Below are 19,645 nucleotides of genomic sequence, written 5' to 3' on the forward strand. Positions count from 1 at the left end.
CAATCAGGTTGGGGCGTTCCTTCAAGAAAGAGAAGATATTTTTAAAAATAACGAGAATAATGCTAATGAATAGAGTAATCAAATCTGAAACAGTGGTACTATATCTTGGTTAAAAGATGGGTACGGGAGCACAAGGAATAAGTTATAAAGTGTGCGCAGCTACCAGCGTAAGGACCTTAAGTACATGCCACTATAAAAATGTGATTCTTAATTGGTGCTCTCTTTGTTCATCTAGGAGGTTGACTTGCAACTTGCTAGCCTTATCTAATTAATATTTGTCAAGCATGCATGCATGACATGCATCACCAAACCGCATGAGATAGATATTACTATATAATAGATATATTTTTTAAAATTATTATTTATATACATATGCGAATATAACAAATGCACATATATCTTTACCATAATAATGCAATGCATTCGAGGCTTCACTAAGATTCTTCAGATTTCATACTATTATAGATGCTGCCATCTGTCTATTTGTGAGGCAAGCTATAATGCCCTCCACTTCAATATTCAACTCTTGTTTAGAAATTTAAAAGAAATAGAAAAACATATCAGTTGTATTTGATATTATTATAGGTGCAGCCACAAAGGCAAGATAAACATGCGCTCCACTTCAATAAAAATATATTTTATTAATTCAACTCTTATTTAAGAATTTTTAAAACATATATTATTCAAAGATGAGATTGTTATTTAATTAAATTAATGTTTTTTTTATTTTTTTATGATATAATAATTAATAATTTTCTTCTTATATATTGTATGTGCACATATTGTCAACTTTTAGAAAGCTAGATGCTTCTATTATTTTTTGAGACTCCCATTTTCCAACTCGGAGGCCCACCTTCTCTCTTATCTTTTGAGTAAAAGCAGGACAACAGTACTGCATGTTTATGTTTCTTCTTTTTTCTCAAATGGGAGAAAAATAATAAAAATATCGAGAAAGAGAGGCTTAGGGCAATTTGACAAAGTATTACAGCACGTGAGTGGAAGCGAAAATATAGTCGCTCTGACGGAGACCATGACGTCGAGGGTTTTAGCCCACATGTTCCCCGTGGCCATATTCCCCATCTGCGGCTCCAGTTGCCCCCCATTAATGGCAACCACATGCCTGAATATAAAACAAACCACATTTTTATCAACCACGCCCATATTCCCCATGTGCGGCTCCATTCGCCCCCCTTAAGATGGCAGCCGCATAACCGAATGCAAAACAAGCCGCATTTTTATCAACCAGACCCGGCCCTGCCCTAGCTATTTCCCTCTCAACCCCCATCCCCTTCGTCCCTATCAAGACCGCGATGGCCAGTGGATTAACGCTCCCTCGCCGACCCGGCGCCAACCGTGCCTGAGTAGAATATATATATATAGCTGAAAGGCCATCGCACCAGCATAAAAAGAGGACACCTTGCCCCCCCTCATCTCATCTCTTCTCTTACCACCATACCAAGCAAGAATAATGGTCATGGCGTTGATCTCTCTTCTCCCATGGCTACAGAACTGCCTCTCCTTCCTCTTCTCCGTCTTCACCACTATCTTCCTTTTGTTCTCTCTGCTACTTCTATTACTGAGATCCCGGCCGTGGTGCAACTGCCACGTCTGCAAGGCCTATCTGAGCTCGTCGTGGACCGGCGAGTTCACGAACCTCTGCGACTGGTACACCCACCTCCTCCGCCAATCGCCTACCCGGACCATCAATATTCATGTGCTCGGTAACACGGTCACCGCCAACCCCGATAACGTGGAGTACATGCTCGCGACACGGTTCGCCAACTTCCCCAAGGGGAAGCCCTTCTCGTCCCTCCTCGGCGACCTCCTCGGCCGCGGCATCTTCAACGTCGACGGCGAATCGTGGCAGTTCCAGCGCAAGATGGCTAGCCTTGAGCTGGGGAGCGTCTCCGTCCGCTCGTACGCCTTCCACATCGTCTCCGCCGAGGTCCGCCGCCGCCTCATCCCCCTCTTCACCTCCGTCTCCGACGGCGGCGGCGCCGCCGCCGCCGCCGCCGCCGCCGGCGTCATCGATCTCCAGGACGTGTTCCGGCGCTTCGCCTTCGACAACATATGCAAGATCTCCTTCGGGCTCGACCCGGGCTGCCTGGAGGCGTCGCTGCCCATCTCGGAGTTCGCGGCGGCATTCGACACCGCATCGAGGATGTCGGCCCTGCGGGGGACGGCGGTGGCGCCGGCGGTGTGGAAGCTGAAGCGGCTTCTGAACCTGGGCTCGGAGAGGGAGCTGAAGCGGGCCATCCGGCTGGTCGACGAGCTAGCCGACGAGTTGATAAGACAGAGGAGGAAGCTGGGATACGCCTCCAGCCACGATCTCCTCTCCAGATTCATGTGCTCGGTCAACGACGACCGCTACCTCCGCGACATAGTCATAAGCTTCTTGCTGGCCGGCCGCGACACGGTTGCGTCCGGCCTCACCTGCTTCTTCCTTCTCCTCTCCAAGCATCCAGAAGTAACAGCCGCCATTCGAGACGAGATAGCCGACGTCATCGGAGGCAGCGGCGACGACGAGTTGGCGAGCTTCGAGCAGCTGAAGAAGATGCACTACGTCCACGCGGCCATGTACGAGAGCCTGCGGCTCTACCCCCCGGTCCAGATCGACTCCAAATTCTGCGTCGAGGACGACATGCTCCCCGATGGGACCTTCGTGAGGAAGGGGACCAGGGTGACGTACCACCCCTATGCCATGGGGAGGATGGAGAGAATCTGGGGACCCGACTGCGAGGAGTTCAAGCCGGAGCGGTGGCTTCGCGACGGAAAGTTCGTGCCGGCGAGCCCGTTCAAGTACCCGGTGTTCCAGGCCGGGCTCCGGGTATGCCTCGGGAAGGAGATGGCTCTCATGGAAATGAAGACCGTCATCGTGTCGGTGGTTCCAAGATTCGACGTCCAGGTGCTCGATGCGGGCCGATCGCCGAAGTTCGCCCCCGGGCTCGCTGCATCGATCGACGGCGGGCTGCCAGCTCAGGTGCGGCGGAGGAGCTCAGGCGAGCAAACCCCGGCTCACGGTGCATGTTAGCAGTATTACCAGTATAGTGTTGGTCCCGTGGTGGGAGATCTTATGTACAGAGAAAGGCAGGAGAACTTTAATAATTTTATCAGTGGTGTCTGTCTGTGTGCAGACATGAACTTAGCAAGAAGAAAGTATGACTTTCCAGGGCTTGTTGCAGTCAAGGAAAGATAGGGATGTGTGTTTCCATTGATGGGTGGTGATGGGGGACTGCACCAGGGTGGAAGTAAAGGCCAGTTGAGATGGCTGAACTCTGGGATTTCAGTGTCAGACAGAGTAATTGGTCATTGTGTACGTCTTGACTCAGCCAGCACAAGGTTCCCACCTACCTCCCACTCCCCACCCATGGTTTAAAGTTTCATTAATGAAGTTGATGCATGCAAATGCCGCATGCATACATAATTTTTATTCATATATAGCAAAGTCCATCATGTTACTGCTAGTAGATATTTTCAGATCTATATGCTTTGCATGACTCTCCGGTTAGGTGTTCTCTTTTCATTTCATCAACTTTTGTGAATTAAAATGTGATAAAATTTCATATTTTTCTCTGTAAAAGAAAGCAAACTTGTTCAAGAAAAGGGGAAGAGAGAAGAACATGCGATTACTGCCAGACGGTAGTTTGATCACAGTCTCTGGTTTTGTGCAGAGCCGCGGGCTGTGGATTCTGCATCTCCTTTGAGATATTAATGAAATGAAACAAGGGAAGACATCGATATTAGTTTTTTTTTTCCCAGTAAAGGGAACGAAAAATGTTATTTTCCCCTACATAAATGATATGTATATATAGGTACTTGTCATCAATTACTTCCTTCATCGTATCTCAAAAAACAATTTGAGCCATGAAGGAAGGAAAGAAAAATGCGAAAATAGACACTAAATAGGCAATGGGGGAGAACTAAAAAGACAGATATTAATATAAAAACTAAAAAGACAGGTGAAAAAAGAATTCGTTTCTTTTTTTTTCAAATGAAGATGGTGGTGCCGAAGGAATTTGTAAGATAAAAGAATATATATGGCACGTCATCAGACTCGCTTAGTAATATTCTTATAAGGTCATGAATTATTTGTACTTGAATCACGTGTTTGGGAACTACCTCCATATTCCTTCTTTTATTCCAAGCCTTGCTCTGGTGAATGACAGATGATTGGAATAAGAATTAATTTCAAGGACACGTACGCCGTATCTATATATTATCTAATTGGAGTTCAAGGGGATTCGTTTCGGTATTACAAGAGCTGCATGCATTTTGCGATTGTCGATGGTTAAATTACTTGAATAAAATGCCCTCCACAAGGACAATGCTGACTCTGCAGGCACAAATCTTCCGATCGAGAATCTTTAATTCTACTGGCCATCCTATATTTTGATATTTTTGTCCTTGTTCTCCTGAAATCACAGGCTCAGAGTTGCAGCTTATTGTATTAGATCGAGGTAATGGGTCCATATCCTTCTAACTCTAATGTTTTAGAGTTCATGCCAAGTCACGTTGGATGTTCCTTGTAATATATATATCGTCAGTTCGTCACTGAGGACTGTTGTTGCCTCCTCCTGTCAGACCTGACCAAAGCAGTGGATGCAGAAAGAAGCAAAGACTTACCTATCAATTGGACGAAGTGGAGACGCAACGTTATAGATTTTGTTATTCCCAATGCTTTTATGAATCGATAATCTAGAGGAGGCCGATGAGATACATAAGAGACCTTTTGCTGGTGAGGGAAAGGTTAATGAGTCATTGCCGTCGAACTTAGGAGTAGCCTACCCATCCAAGTACTTCCATGATAGATAATTAGCGCCGAGGTAACCATCTCCAATTCAATGAGGAGATCATTAGCAAGTTGGACTGGAAATACTTTGGTGACATAGTTTTCCAAAAACAGGCTTTAATTTGATGATATTAAGATCCACAACTGGTTAACTTACGAATCAAATTGATCAGATGGAGGGTCGTGACATTTGATTTATTAGATTGGTATTTGATTGCCTTCCTTGACCATTTTCTTGTATCGGAGGTTGACACCTATCCTAACATCAAGCCTGGAAATGTGCTGTTCACCAGCTTCTGACACGAGACTGATAACCTCAAGGTCACTTCCTTATTGTTCGTTTAATTAACAAAACATTAATTAGGTGGAGCAATCTTAATGTGGATTTGATTAGGGAAGGCGTGGCCCTAATTAGGTTTTAGCAGATCAGAAGGCCATGGATATAACTTATCCTGATAGACTTGGCTTGATAGTTCGAAAATTTATTTCATCCTCCATTCCTCCTCCTGGTGGAGTAGATGGCTTGCGAGGTCAACAGTAATGTGCACTACAAAGCTAACATCAGAGACTGCTCATGGGTTGGGAGTTCGGGACAAAATAGCCTTCCTACAGAGTGCATTTATCTACGGATAAGAAGTAGTTCACCAATTCACTTTTGGCCTTGATCCAATCCTCACGTTCTCCATGAACTAAAGGAGTGGTAGAGAGAGAGAGAGAGAGAGAGAGAGAGAGAGCAGATTGACATTGAAAGCTTCATTTAGGTTTTGATGAAGCCTGTCGAAAGCGAAGGAAAAGACCATATCCAGACACTATGGTGGAATCTTTTGGTTAGACAAAATAAAGCCATGAGCACTGCCATAGGTAGGGCAGTCATGTTTATCCCGAGGATATGAATTACAGAGTGAAAGAAGCATTGCATTTATTTGCGTAAGCATGGCGAAATTGTTTAGGTTCACGGTACTATCATGCTACATGAGCGTTAAAATCAGTCATAGCCTGATGCCGTGGAAATTTCTTTCTCAAAATTTTCAAATTACATGTATCAGACCTCGCCTAGTGCCATTAACAGTTGATAATTGAAAGCCGACCAAGCACTCATGGGCGCTGAGCCACTTGCCAACTGAAAGTGCTAAAGTTAGAGGGGACCAACCCAGCTTTAGGGGACTCAAAGAGACCATGAACGTGCCTATGCCAGTTAATTCCAGGCCTTTGGTCCATCTTTACGTTCAATGTGAGTTGTTCCCTCGCTAGGAGATTTAAAGGCTCAAACTGAATACTAGCAGATCCATATTCTTATGTATTTTAGATGACGAATATAGATATGAATATTAGTATGTTAGCCGGATGCAAACTTTCATATCTATATTTGTTTTAGATGGATACCGATATAAATTGGATATCCGAAGTATGGATATCAATACTGATATTAAACTCCATGATCGTAGAATTAAGGATATTACTAAGTGAAAGATAAATCAAGTTACGATTATTTATTTTTCTTTAAAATTCATAAATACTATTTAAAATTAAATAGAGTTATAAATAGAATCAGATATTTGGATTCGGATCGGACCGCCGCCTATCTATATCTATATCCATTTTTCTTTGATGGATATGGATACATATGTTACGGATGGATGTGGTTGGATATTATCATCCCTAGCACTAATTTTTGTCGAGATCCAGTCAATGCCATGAGTCTTTATGAAAATAGGGACCTAGTAAGGTCACCTAAATTCACGGGTAAAATGAAGGAGAAAGGGACCTATGTTTCTCAGGTGTGCAAAAAGGAAAAACTTTTTAGGTAGCGGAATTGAACACGTAAATATGTCGAGGTACTTATTTGTTCAGCCGAAGCCTAGCATAGTTCACTGTTAGGTATCTACTATTTGGTTTAGATATCTTGGTTCGAGGGCCAACAGCCCTCCTCTCCGGGGAGAACGTCAGGAGCTGGTGGAACCCACAGCCGGAAGACAATTAATTAGTCAGGCAACCTTAGAAGTAAGTTTTCGAAAGTATTCATGGAAAGGAGTTCGATCTCAGACTTTTGGGAGCACAGAGAGGCAGCTCCGTCTAATGGAAGCGAACACAGCCCTGTGCATCAATAGATAAAAGTGACCCCATTGGTCTTCTTCGAAGATTATTATCTATAGGAATTGGTAAGTACCTTTTCATTGTAGCAAGTGACTGATAAAATACTAGTCCTCACTTTTTAGTTGATGCACTTGTTATGGAGAGAGAATCAACATGCATGAGTTAACAAGAAAATGATTGGATATAAAGAAGATGGTTGGCGCGAATCAGGAATTAGGTTGAGGAAGTTCGCTTGACGTGACGAGTCATCGATTACATAGAGTATGGACTATGAGGTTGCGTCCTTGGCACGCAGTCAGATCTTATTGGATGCCAAGGGTGCAGCTTTTGATGTCCATGATTTATTTCAGCGTTGATGAAAGCTCGAAAAATATGTTGTTCGGTCCTTCTCTTGTCAGCAGGAGAAAGTCACAAGGGAGCACGAGCTTGATCCCCCTCCATGCGGATGGGAAAAGGCAAAGTGTCATTAATTTCCACGACTAGACGTCCCCCCTTTGAATCCTTCAGCTCGCACCTAGAAAGTTTGTAATTTATGTCCCTCACAAGTTATAGACATTTCACCTGGCTTTTTAGCACTTTGAAACTTGCCCAAATGCTGTGTCATTTACTCTTTTCTGATTCCGTTGGTCCTATCCATGCTGGACATGTGTGCGCGGCCATTGTACCCAAAAAAGAAAAGAAAAAAAAAAAACTTGCCGTGATTAGCTAGCGCTTGGTGAGGAAGACAAGGAGCAAAGATGCCAAAAAAAAAAAATCACAAATTATATAGTCGGACAATAGGCCTCTCTCTATTCTTTTCTTTTTTTTTTGATGAAATCCCTCTCTCCCTTCTCGTGAGAAAAAAATTTACTTCTGCGCTATTTGCTAACTGATTATAGATTAATTTCCAAGGTATATCCTTCCATAACAGAGTGAGAGACTTTTGATTGAAGCAAGGAAGAGAGAAGAAGTACAAACGGAAACGAAGTATCCATGCATTTAGAAGCAGGGAAAACGTTTTTTGCAGGGCCCTGTTCTCAGTCAAGATCTGCAGCTACTTTGGACAGAACAACGGTGTCCACCAAATTTTCCGTCCGTATGTCACTCTCCATGCTCACGAGTCGTCTCTGAGTGCTTGGATTTAGTTTCTATCTAAAGCTCTTATCATATCACCTGAAAAATGCACTCCTTCCTATTTTCTTGGTTGCCCCCACTTCTTATCATCTCAAAGTTAATTTCGATGGCGACATTCGTCAGATGAAGCATATGGAGGAGTGAAATTTATGATCAGAGACCACCATAGCAGACTGATTGTGGCGGGAGGTCGGCGCACCCCCGACCTAACTATCATTGAGGCAAAGCTTCGGGCAGCATGGAAGGGCATCTCCTATGCGAGAAGGGTGCTTGAAGCTGATAGGGTATAGCTCGAAAAGGACTCTTTTACGGTTATCGATTGGATACGAAGAGTGGATCGGTTTGGGGACGGCCACCCACTAATTTGGGAGACTCGCAGACTAGTCAGGAATATGGTTTTCTTACAAACAACACATGTGTATCGAGAGGCAAATAGAACTGCACACTATGTTGCCTCCTACGCTGCTCGGCACTTCGGAGAAATTACTTGGACTAGTGCCATTAAGATTTCTACTTCCTTGCATTATTTTATTTCTTTTGACTTAGCAAGCTGTACTTAACGTAAGAGCCATATGAATGCAGCTGGTTATCACAAAAATATATATATATATTAAAAAATAAAATAGAAAAAACGCCCCTGAGTTTTGGTTGCTGCACTTGATTTGATCTCTTCTGAAGAGATTCATTTAAGAGGGGTGCCTTTGTGACAGATATACATAAAAGTACACATACACGATAGACCATGTTTTTATAATTTTTCCACTAAACTTGAGCTTTGAGGCGGGCCCTGATCAGCCCGGCCCCTTCGCCCCGACATATTATGGGCTCATCCAAACCTACAGCCTCGACACTTGTTCCATGTTCTGGGCTGACTGCGTTTGAAAACCATAGCTCAGGCCCAAACTCCCATCCGGTTGGTACGAGGATGCCCAATCAATATTTGGGCCTTTCAGACTCTCTAACCTATTCATCTAGTACAAAAACCTCCACGGCTTGGGTTGGAAAGGATTCACAACCAATTCTTCTCCCCGTTAGGTTATGACATAGTTTTGAGGAGACATGAAATATATATATATATATATTGCAGATGCAATGCAGTTAAAAACAGCATTTCTGGTGAACTAGATTATATAGGACCATGGTTGTCCTACAGCAATCAGCAAACCAATTAGAAAAGAAAAGACATCCATAGATAGTTTCATTAAGGAAAAAAAAAAACTTGTGGAGTTTTTATTTGTGAAATTAATTACGAGGCGTACAGTGCTCCGGCTAGTTGCTACTAGACCATAGGGAGCCCACAAATCAATGAGCAACACCTTATTCTAAAAGCTTGAGCTCATTACCAAGCTTATGGTAATTAGATCCTTATTCGCGTAAATGATATTATGAATGTACGATGTACATATCGTATGGACAACCATGGCCCTTATTTCTTGCAGACGATTCCACGGCCAGTGATGCCGCTCGAACACCTGACATCAGCTGGGTCTGCAACCAATGTGATGCCTGCATCCCCACGCCCGAAGCGTGCAACTTTGCAATCAGCGGCATGGAGATCAGACGTGGAGAACTTGTCCTCCCCTCCCATGATCGGCATGTTGGATGATACCTTCACCCTGCTGACGTAACCCTCTCTGTACGTCTGCCCCAAGACCCCATGCACGTCGTTACTTAGAGAATAGAACTTGAATCCTAAATCAAGGTGAGCAAAGCAGTCATCGGCTGTCACCCCATATCGGTGCACCCGAGACTCCTCCTCCGTGATCGGGACCGCGTTAGCGGCGATCTTAAACATTCCTTCGACCTCCACCGTGACTGCGTTGGTGCCGCTTGATCGAACGATGGACACTGCCGGAACCACCGACGACTGCCACTTCGCACCCTCCTCGGTCGGGAGGTAGATGGGTTCGTCGTCGAAGAAGACGGCGAGGCGGTCAACAGTATCATCCCACGTCGCGGTCTTCCGGGCACCGACGTAGAGACGGTGATCGTCGAAGAGCACAGCGATGGATTGGACCCAGGTGAAGTCTCGGGTCATGTTGGGGCCTCGCTTCCCAATGAAGTGGCCATTGATGTGGAGGTTGGAGTCGGAGAGGAGGCAGAAGTCGCGATCCTTCCGGCCGTGGAAGTAGAAGGTGATGCCGTCACCGCCGACAAAGCGGGGGTCTTGGCACACTGAACCACCCTTGTCGCAACCTGTACCAGAATCGAGGCCTTGTCAAAATGCGATACAACGTAAATAATCGTGCATGCGATCAGGCCACTGAAATTGGATCGATACTTACTGCAAACTGGACGGCAGAGCGAGCAGTCCACGAAGCAAGATCGAGGGCAGCTCTCTGGGCAGTACATGTGGTAGGTGCAGGTGGGGTATTCCTTCTTATTGTGGCACTTCACCTTCTTGGGCTTCCATGGGGCAGCATCGGCCGTGGCTAGGATGAGGACGGCACAAGCCAGGAGAACAGCCAAGCCTGATCGACCCATCGACTCAGTCGTTATTGCAGCCAAATGACTTGTTACTGATGGCTTGGGTTTGGATGATGGGTGTGGCATGGTGCGGCACCTCCTTTTATGGGCACGTTTGCGTGCATGTATGAAGTTGACTTGTGATGCCTTTACGTAGGGTAATCATGTCACGATGCCGAAGCTTAAGTTTTCAGCAATTTCACCTTTGCCATCACAAGAAGTCTATACGCTGTAGATTGCCATCTGAACATACGTGGAGGTGCTATTTTATATACTCGTTATGCGTTTTCTTAGGCCAGAACTCTGTTCCAGACCATTTGGTACTGAGGCGCCTATGAGCCTGGGCCAGGGCTGCTTTAGATTGGGCCTTAGGCCAGGCTCAAGACTGTTTCAGTCTAGTATGGATCTTAGAATAGGATCCCAGTAAATTTTTGAACCGTGATTGGACCGATGCTTGGCTCGACCCAGAACCCAGCCCTATCCTAGACCAAATTCATTATTGCCAAGATCGAGCATTTTGGGCCAATTGGGTCAAAAATTTTGGGTCAATCAAGCCAATTCGAATCGAGCCTGGCGTTTCAAGCTAAACAAGCTTATTTACGTTGGGCTGGGCGCAGGCTCGTGTCGGGATTTGGAAAGAAGTTTCAGATCCTAGCTCGGCGAAGCCCGAAAAATTTTTAGGAGCTTTGCTCAGGTAGGTACTTGTGACCTGGTTGACCTAACCCTGGTTGTCAGAACTTTACCAGCTTGACAAGATAGCACTCACACATAGAAATTATCTTAACTCGGCCATGTAAAAGGTATATACAAAAATAGAAATAAAAAAATAAAATAAAATGAGAAAGAGAGGGAAAATGGTGGCTGCTTGGCACGAAGGTCAAATAGCTTTTCGTTCCTATGTTTATGTGGTCCGGCTGGATGAGAATATTTTAGAAAGTAGTCAACTCTAGCTTAAAGGTGGCCATGGCCGCCAATATATATGCGCATCATAGCATGTGACAGCTAAAAGACAATCTTGGGTGCAATATTATTGGCATCCAATGCCATGGCGCCATCTTGAAGTCAAAGTTGCTAATTTTAGGTATACTAAGCTTCCTCAAACTATTCCACCGTCCAAGAAGAGGAATTTGATTCTTGAAGACGACTGCCCTTGAGGTCCACGATAAGCTAATGAATTTGACCTGAGAACCCGTTCCTAGTCCTCATTTTAAAAGGACAAGGTTTCGAGGGATTAACATCAACATTCACTGCACAGAGTTATATACCATCTTATATTATATTACATTACATTACATTATATTATATTGTATTACATCATATCGTATCATTATATATTGTACGATACTATATTATATATAGCTTATTATATTATATTGATATTGTATTATTGTCATATTATTAATACTAATGATTGTATTTATACGGTACTAATGATGTTTTATATCTTACACTATATTAAGAAAATGTAATATATTATAATGTACATCTTATGTGATCATAATATTACCATAGTTATTACACTACTAAATTAAGGTTTTATGACATTATATTTATATTATAAGATTATTTGTCATATATGTTCATCTATATGTTTGATTGAGTACTTCTTTGGTTCTTTTTTTTCGCAAGTAGTAGCAATGCACCAAGTTGGCCCACGACCGAGACTAACATATAGGCTGTCTTGGCGGGACGATGCTGCTAACACTAATTATAATGTCGATTAATCTCAACTTCTCTCACAAAAGGCTACCGAAATTCTCCAAAGAGACCAAATATCTCATTAAGTTAGAAAAATTCATATGATATTGAAGCATCAATGGTCATGAAAAAAACAGAAATTATTACTTCATATTAAGAAATTAAGACAAAAATGTTTAATGTAGTAAAATAAAGAGCATAAAATCTCTATATGATGTTAATATCACATGATCAATTGATATCATGGTAGATATGAATTTATATCTATTAAGATAATGTAGAATATTTGTCCTTTGAAGATTATTCTATTACATATAGAATGCCTCTCTTTACTTTTAACTTCGCTTATCTCACCCTAATCTTGTGTTCAGGTTGGTATGGACAGAAATTCTATTTATCTATGCAATTCCCTATATTCGTTACACTTGATAGCCCTCTTTGAGCTCTCTTCTAGAGAATTTTCTTAATGTAGTAACAAGTCTCGATAAGCTATCACAATCAGACAATTTGTTGAAAGAGATATCCGATGGATTCGATGAATCGTTCCCTTTCTAATGTATTCTCATTCTTTCCAATCGTATGTTCGACACAACATTTGCTACATAAGGCTGGCCGTACCAGGTTTGTAGCACCTAATGATCAGGATCAATTTCCACCATTCGGACCTCCAAACAAACCGATCAAAGCAATTTTCTTTTTTTGAGGAAGTTTTAATCGGCATATATATATATATCTATCTCAATCAAAGAAAAATAAAGCAAAGCGGCTGAAGACAAAATTGATGTAAAAGTTAAGATCTATGTCTTGTAGAATTTTAGCTTTTTCATTATAATTTCTACTATATATGTTTATTTTGAGAATGTTGCAATCTCTTTTAACTGAAAGAGGAATCTGATCAATGGTGCATGAACCTCACTGCTATAAATAAATGCTTGTAACTTAGATTTAGGAGATTGATAAAAGAAAAAAAGACCTAAACTCTACCAAACTTTTTTTTAAAAAAATTCGACTTTTGAGCGGGTTGAAGAAATTTCTTCCTTCTCTCTGATCAGATCGTATCAGAGCTTTGATTCTCTAGTATTGTGAGGGCCTTGATTTAATCCAGAATCATAAGCAGTGTAAGCATATGAGAGAACCACTATGAATGCTCAAAAGTCAACAAAGGATAAGGATGATTTTGACTACTACTTTTACCTCAATGGATGATATAAAGAGACGCTTCACATAAGTAAAGGAGAGGATTGCCCAACTCACCGACCTTGTATCTTGATCGATGACACCTTGAACCCAAGCACTACCAACTCTTAAAGTGAAGTTGTTTCCTATATCTAGAGATGAAGATCTGCCATATGGTGAGAAGGATGAGCAACTTGTGAGCACCCAAAATCAATTTTTTCAGCCTTTCGAAATTGAAGCTTGAATCGAAAATCTTGTATACGATAAACTGTCAATGTAGAAAAGCTGGGTAATTGACTAGATCAGTTAGACTTATTTCAAACCTGTTGCTGTTTTACAAACTGTTTCAAGGACAGGAAAAAAAGGCTTCCTTCTGTAAGGCAGGACCAGAAACCGAGGCTGCTTCTGCCGCTCCTACCACTGCATGATCGTGACGGTCTCCTGTAAACTGATGAACCGGTATTTGTTCAACGTTTATATAACCTTTTGTGTGTGAAGTGTGCTATGACTGCGAACATTTTGCAATTAGTATGGTATAATCTCTCAGCTACTCGTCTATTTTGTTTACTGCAAACACCTTTTTTTAGCTGAGGCCCCGTTCCAGGATTTTCAAAAATATACGTTGTTAATTTGGGTAGGGTCACTCGACTATCATCCTGGCGCTTTATATATATATATATATATATATATATATATATATATATATATATATATATATATATATATATATATATATATATATATATAAGGAGTTAAGATGGTGATGTGATTTAACTGCAACTTTGCAATTATAAGAGGTAAATGACATCATTGTTGCCTATGACTTGTGTAAGTTGACATCAATAGCTTGGATTTGAATCCAGTGTCAATTTTGTCAAATGGTTGATGGGTGATGGCCAGATGAATGTCTTATCTGCTTTACTGTTAAAACTTCTGTTTGATGACTTTATCTGCCAAAAGGAGTAGTAGGCTGCATTGAGTCAGTTTTGCATTAGGCTTCGGACATGGACAGATCCGTCAGGATTTATTAAGTGAAAAATTTACCAAATTTGATTAGCCTTTTTTATATAGTTCTGATTATACTTATCATTAAATTTTTCAATTAATACAGCTTTTTACACCATAGAGCCGTCTGTGTGTTTATAATGGACTTTCAGTGACAATGATTATGCCATTTATAGAGAAACTAAGTTAATTACTTCTTTGACACTTGCTATTCCTCTTTCATTGGTCAAAGTAGGACTTCACAAAAAGTAACAAAGGTGATGAATTCCATTTCTAATCTAATCCCTGTAAAAAGTTCGGTCATCACTAAAAGAACATATATTTTTGGTAGTTGCTTAGATCATGAAAGGAGACGTCCCGTTTTAACTTCCCAGTATAGACAATGGTTGTTAATACTTCATTGAATAAAATGTTATCGGACATCTGTAGACAGTCACAAGAGCAATGCGACGGAAGCTTGAAAATCTTATTCAGTTTATATTTTTCTCTAATCTAGCATATTATTGTTCATCTTTGGATGAAGTGTCGCTTCCTATTAAATACCTTCAAATTCCATATCGGAAGCTAGATTGGATCTATGGTTGTGAGACATTTCTTATATGTCCATGGAGGCAGTTTTGGATTTCGGATCAAATTTTGTTGACACCCTCCATGATATTGTTGTTAGCAAGTATTGCTGTTTGTAGTTGTGGATGTTACCACATCATTACCGCAGTAGATCCCAATTGTTTTTGCTCTAATCCATTGACAAAGAAAACATTATGTTCATAAAGAGAGAGAGAGAGAGAGAGAGAGAGAGAGTAGAACCAATACAGACTTCTTTTCAATTCACCTCCAGACCTGCATAAATTCAATTATTTTTTCAACTAATAGGAACGAATAGAGAAGGTCCTATGGTACATTATATTTAACTTGGTCATTGGTAGGTTGAATAAATTTGTCATATCTTGAAATCTCATTTTTGATTCAAAATCGTGCTGTAATTTATATCCTCTTTTATTTTGGTTATATAATAGATAACATAAGTTAAAAAATATTTTTTTATTAACTACGAAAATAATGAATCTTACTATTAGAAACCCCGGCGACTGCTTTTGCTCAGTTGGCACTACATCGTCCCTTGGGTAATCAGGCATTTACTTCTATTAGAAACCTCTAAGTTTTTTTATTGATTAATAAAGGTCCTTTGCATGCTTTAGAAATTTTAAATTTTTGGTATTTGCCATTTGTGCACCTGTGCCGTGGCACGCCTGATGAGGCTAGACATTTATTTTATGACTTTTTAGTCACATTTTATACCTAAGAGACCATGGCTTGATTGGCTCAATCAACTAGTCATTCACTCCGTAATTGGCCATACATTCCATGACTGAATAACCTAAGAAGGTTGAAAAAAAACAGGGGTTGTGGTCTCTGAGAATGCACGAACATTTTGAGCTCTTTCTCTGCTTATGGGTGTAATTCGTGGAGGATCATTGTATCTCAGAAGAAAGCTGGTAAGTAACTTGTGCACCTTAAAAGGATGAATTTTCTCTAAAGATTGCGCCTTAGACATGCCACAATTGATAAACCTTTTTCTCATTCTTGTTGCACCATATTTCTTGCTAAACTTTCTCCTACTAATATCTTTTATTTCAACAACTTCAACTCCTGTAGGGTGGGGCAGGTATGGATAGGAGGTGGGAATTAGCCCTTCCTGATCTCAAAAAAAAAAAAAAAACACACACACACAAAAAAAAAAACTCTATGTGAATTTGGGAACTTATGCTACTAATTATTCTTGAAAGCGGTGTATCTGTCAATGCTATATAGTCAAAAGAAGTTCTTTTCATGTTCTGAATAACTAAAATGTGATTAATCACCTGTCCAACTTAAAAACATAATGGATGGCACATTTGGCCATTTTAGTTGCCACGTCTTTGTTTACCACAGTTATAGGGATAGCTTAGATACCAACAAACAAACTAGAAAAGTAAAATAATACTCTTAGATCTTCAAATACTTGCAATAATGAAAAATTTTCACGAAGAGAGAAAACAAAAGGAAAATGAAATTCTACCGGGATTCATTCCACAGAATTTTCCAAGGATGTAGACCAAAAGATTTTACTTTGCAAATCTACCAATGTCCATAGGTTTCATAGAAAATTCTGTTCCAGATATGACAATCATTTTCTTCTCATGTATGTTATAATTTTGCATATCAAGCTTATCACTACTAAGAAGCCGAGAAGCTCATAAAAGTTATGCTTGCTACCTCGTACTGCAGAGAAAATCTCGATTATACATGGAACTAGATTTTTATCGAATCCTACATTGCGAGGCATTGGTTCTCTTGACAATGAAAAATACACATCTTAACAAGCAGCATTATTTTTATATTGTATTTTTCTAAATTCATCATAACAAGAGTTTAGATAAAAAATATTAATCATTTTATATTTCTTTCTTGACATGGTATGTTTCAATTACTCATGTTTGGACTGGTGTTATACTGGCAAAGTGGAGCAATATATTATTGCACCCTATCATTCATGTAACTTTAGTCGGAGATCCGGTGACACTACATCTAGAAATACATAATATGAAAATTACAATGCTTGCATATTACAAGATACACGTATCGTCTAATTTTGTCATAAGATTTTCTTTCCAATGCAAGATAGCAAGTGTAGTCCACATGAGGTGCACAATCTTGTCACAATGGTATGCTTGATACGATACATCAAATTATGGCACATGAAAAGAACCTTATCAGTGTATATCTGTGCAACATGCTACTGGATTTGATTTGGAAAGGTCTGTGCACGCATATTGAGAAAATCATCTAGAATCGGTTGCAATAAATTTTCGTTTCTAGAGACAGAAAGATATGTGATAGCAAGTCCTCAGTATCAAAGAGAAGTTTTCAAGAATTTAGTCTCATCTTGCCTATTTGCATATTAGTATAGAAGTTATCTATTATCATCTAGAGACAGAAACATCTGATCATCAAGTGATCTAGTATGTCATTATTTATGTCCTTAAGTCGTATAGGTGTCAAGTAATCTCATACACAACTATCGTTCTTCTAACTACACAAACATGTAGAGAGTGTATTAGTCAAAAGACGTATATTACAAGATGAAAGACGAGTACAACTAAGAATCACTTGCTCCCAGAGCTATTATTTTTGCACCACAATCTTCCAGTACTACTGAAGGATTTGCATTCTCCAAAAGCTAGAGATGGTAAAAGGAGATATAGCCAAATCCTTTATATGAATTACAACGGAAATTAGACATGAACAACATAGAAGAGATACAGAATCTTACAGAATCTCATGGCCAAATCCAATCTCACTTTCCAATTGCAAAATAGAAAGTTGCAAGAGATGTAGTAATAAATGAGCAAATATTTGTAAAAATTGAAGTTTTCTAGTTTTGGCTTTGTTCTCAGAACCAAATGTAAGCAATAAATAGAGGCCAATAGATCATGGTCTTCTTCCCCATCTCCACCTCTACCCCTTGCCTTCCTCCTCAATGGCATCCATAGGACTTCAGAAGCAGCTATATCATTTCATCGAGTCCATGTATGAAGAGGTACCTTGAAATCTTTTTCCAATTCTTAGATGGTTTGCTTTCAATGTCCCTATTCAAATCTCTATATAGACTATTTAGGGTTTTGATTTCTTGATTACGATGGAGTTTTTGGTGCCACTGACGTAATCTGACTATTGTTTATCATTTTATTCTCCAATCTCTCATTGAAGTTCACTTATTCATTTCAAAGATTGTTCTTCTTGGCACTTTTTTTTCAAACAATTCTTGAACAATGTAGAACTCTTTCTTTTTATATTTTCACCAAGATCTTTTCCTGATGTAGGGGCTGCTTGATGTTCAATTCCAACAACTTCAAATGCTGCAGAACGAAGAGAACCCAAATTTTGTTGCAGAGGTCATCACTACCTTCTTTGCTAATACTGAAAAGGTTTTCAAAGAGTTGGAAAAGTTGATGTAAGTTCAAAGGGTTTTTTTTTTTCGATTTTGGATATTATGCTTTTTGGTTCCTTTCTTCAATTACATGCCACGATTTATGCTGGCATATGCTCTTTTGCTTGTAGGAAAGAGACTGAAGTCGACTACCGAAAGATGGATTGCTACATCCACCAATTAATAGGAAGCAGTGCCTCGTAATGTTTATGCTAGCTTTAGCATACCTCTGAGAAAATCCATTCCATTTGCCTAGAATTTGTCTTCCTAAATTTGTTATCTATAATATTGAATATAATGAGTCCTTTTTCCATACTTATGATCTCCTTAATTGATGCAAATTTTACTCAAATGGTTAGCCAAGATCTAGGTTTGCAACTATTCCAGTTCAGTGCATCCTTGAATACAAATTTGTGTCTCTATGATTGCAACATTATTTATTTCCAGAAGATGTCTGTGCATATTGCAGTGTTGGAGCGCACAGTGTGGACAAAGCATGCATCAAAATGCGTGATTTTTGTGATCTTTATGATCTTGAAGGGTATGAAATATCCTCATATTATAGTTAACTGAAGATTTGAATCATGAAAAGATCTATTGTCAAATCTTCTTTTTCAGTTTCGATTTTTTTTTTAAAATTAGAATGGTACTTAATGAAAGTATTAGTAGATGATGTTTGTGTCAAATGTTACATAATTAGTTTTCTTATTCTTTCTACATGTAACATTTTTTATCTTTCTTTGGCTGAATTTTGCCCTGAATTATGCAAGAATAAATTTCAAGTAGTCAAAATCACATTGTTGCCGCTATACTATTATTATCACGATTTCTTTCCAATAAAAATTTAGATCTTTATTGTTAAGATTTCTTTCTGATAATAATTTAGATCTTTTGTTAAAATTTCTTTTCCACTTTTTCATAAAAATACCTTTTGGAGCTTTGAATAATGAAATAAGGGAAATGATTACTTGCAGGATTGTTGTCAATAGGTATAGTGCAAAGCATATCACGTCCATTATATGTCTTCCATAGTTTCACCTTTTCTCTTTGATTTCAAAGATACACATAATTGACTTATAACTCCTTGAATTCATAATATGCTTCTTTCTATTAATTTTTATGATCTAAAATGGGTTTAGAGTTTGCATGCTATATTTATTTTACTTATATGTGTACATGTGATTCCATAGCTTATACATGAAAAATAAAGTCTTTGTTAATGCAAAATATTTTAGATTATTTTAGGACTAAATCTTTGTGACTTATGGCACCATTGTTAATTGGAAGTTTACAATATAATGAACTTTCTTGGTTATGTGTAAAAATAAGTTGGA

General features: G+C 39.8%; 3 protein-coding genes across 3 annotated transcripts; 2 read left to right on the forward strand and 1 right to left on the reverse strand.

Moving 5' to 3' along the window:
• The first annotated feature begins 1,206 nt into the window (after positions 1-1,206).
• LOC103707962 (cytochrome P450 94C1-like) lies at positions 1,207-3,500 on the forward strand. Its single transcript, XM_008792705.4, has one exon. The coding sequence runs from the start codon at positions 1,469-1,471 to the stop codon at positions 3,029-3,031; it is 1,563 nt and encodes a 520-aa protein (XP_008790927.3). The 5' UTR covers positions 1,207-1,468; the 3' UTR covers positions 3,032-3,500.
• Positions 3,501-9,192: 5,692 nt separating this feature from the next.
• On the reverse strand, positions 9,193-10,541 carry LOC103707973. Its single transcript, XM_008792715.2, has 2 exons — positions 10,282-10,541; positions 9,193-10,192 (listed from the first exon to the last, which is right to left on the reverse strand). Exons 1-2 carry the CDS (start codon positions 10,478-10,480, stop codon positions 9,423-9,425), a joined length of 969 nt encoding a protein of 322 aa, XP_008790937.2. The 5' UTR covers positions 10,481-10,541; the 3' UTR covers positions 9,193-9,422.
• A 6,258-nt stretch (positions 10,542-16,799) lies between these two features.
• LOC120113001 (histidine-containing phosphotransfer protein 1-like) lies at positions 16,800-19,075 on the forward strand. The gene is made up of 3 exons (XM_039133329.1): positions 16,800-17,921; positions 18,205-18,335; positions 18,443-19,075. The coding sequence occupies exons 1-3, from the start codon at positions 17,862-17,864 to the stop codon at positions 18,513-18,515; spliced, it is 264 nt and encodes an 87-aa protein (XP_038989257.1). The 5' UTR covers positions 16,800-17,861; the 3' UTR covers positions 18,516-19,075.
• The last annotated feature ends 570 nt before the right edge of the window (positions 19,076-19,645 follow it).

This window comes from Phoenix dactylifera, chromosome 14 (assembly GCF_009389715.1).
Source record: "Phoenix dactylifera cultivar Barhee BC4 chromosome 14, palm_55x_up_171113_PBpolish2nd_filt_p, whole genome shotgun sequence".
NCBI lineage: Eukaryota > Viridiplantae > Streptophyta > Magnoliopsida > Arecales > Arecaceae > Phoenix > Phoenix dactylifera.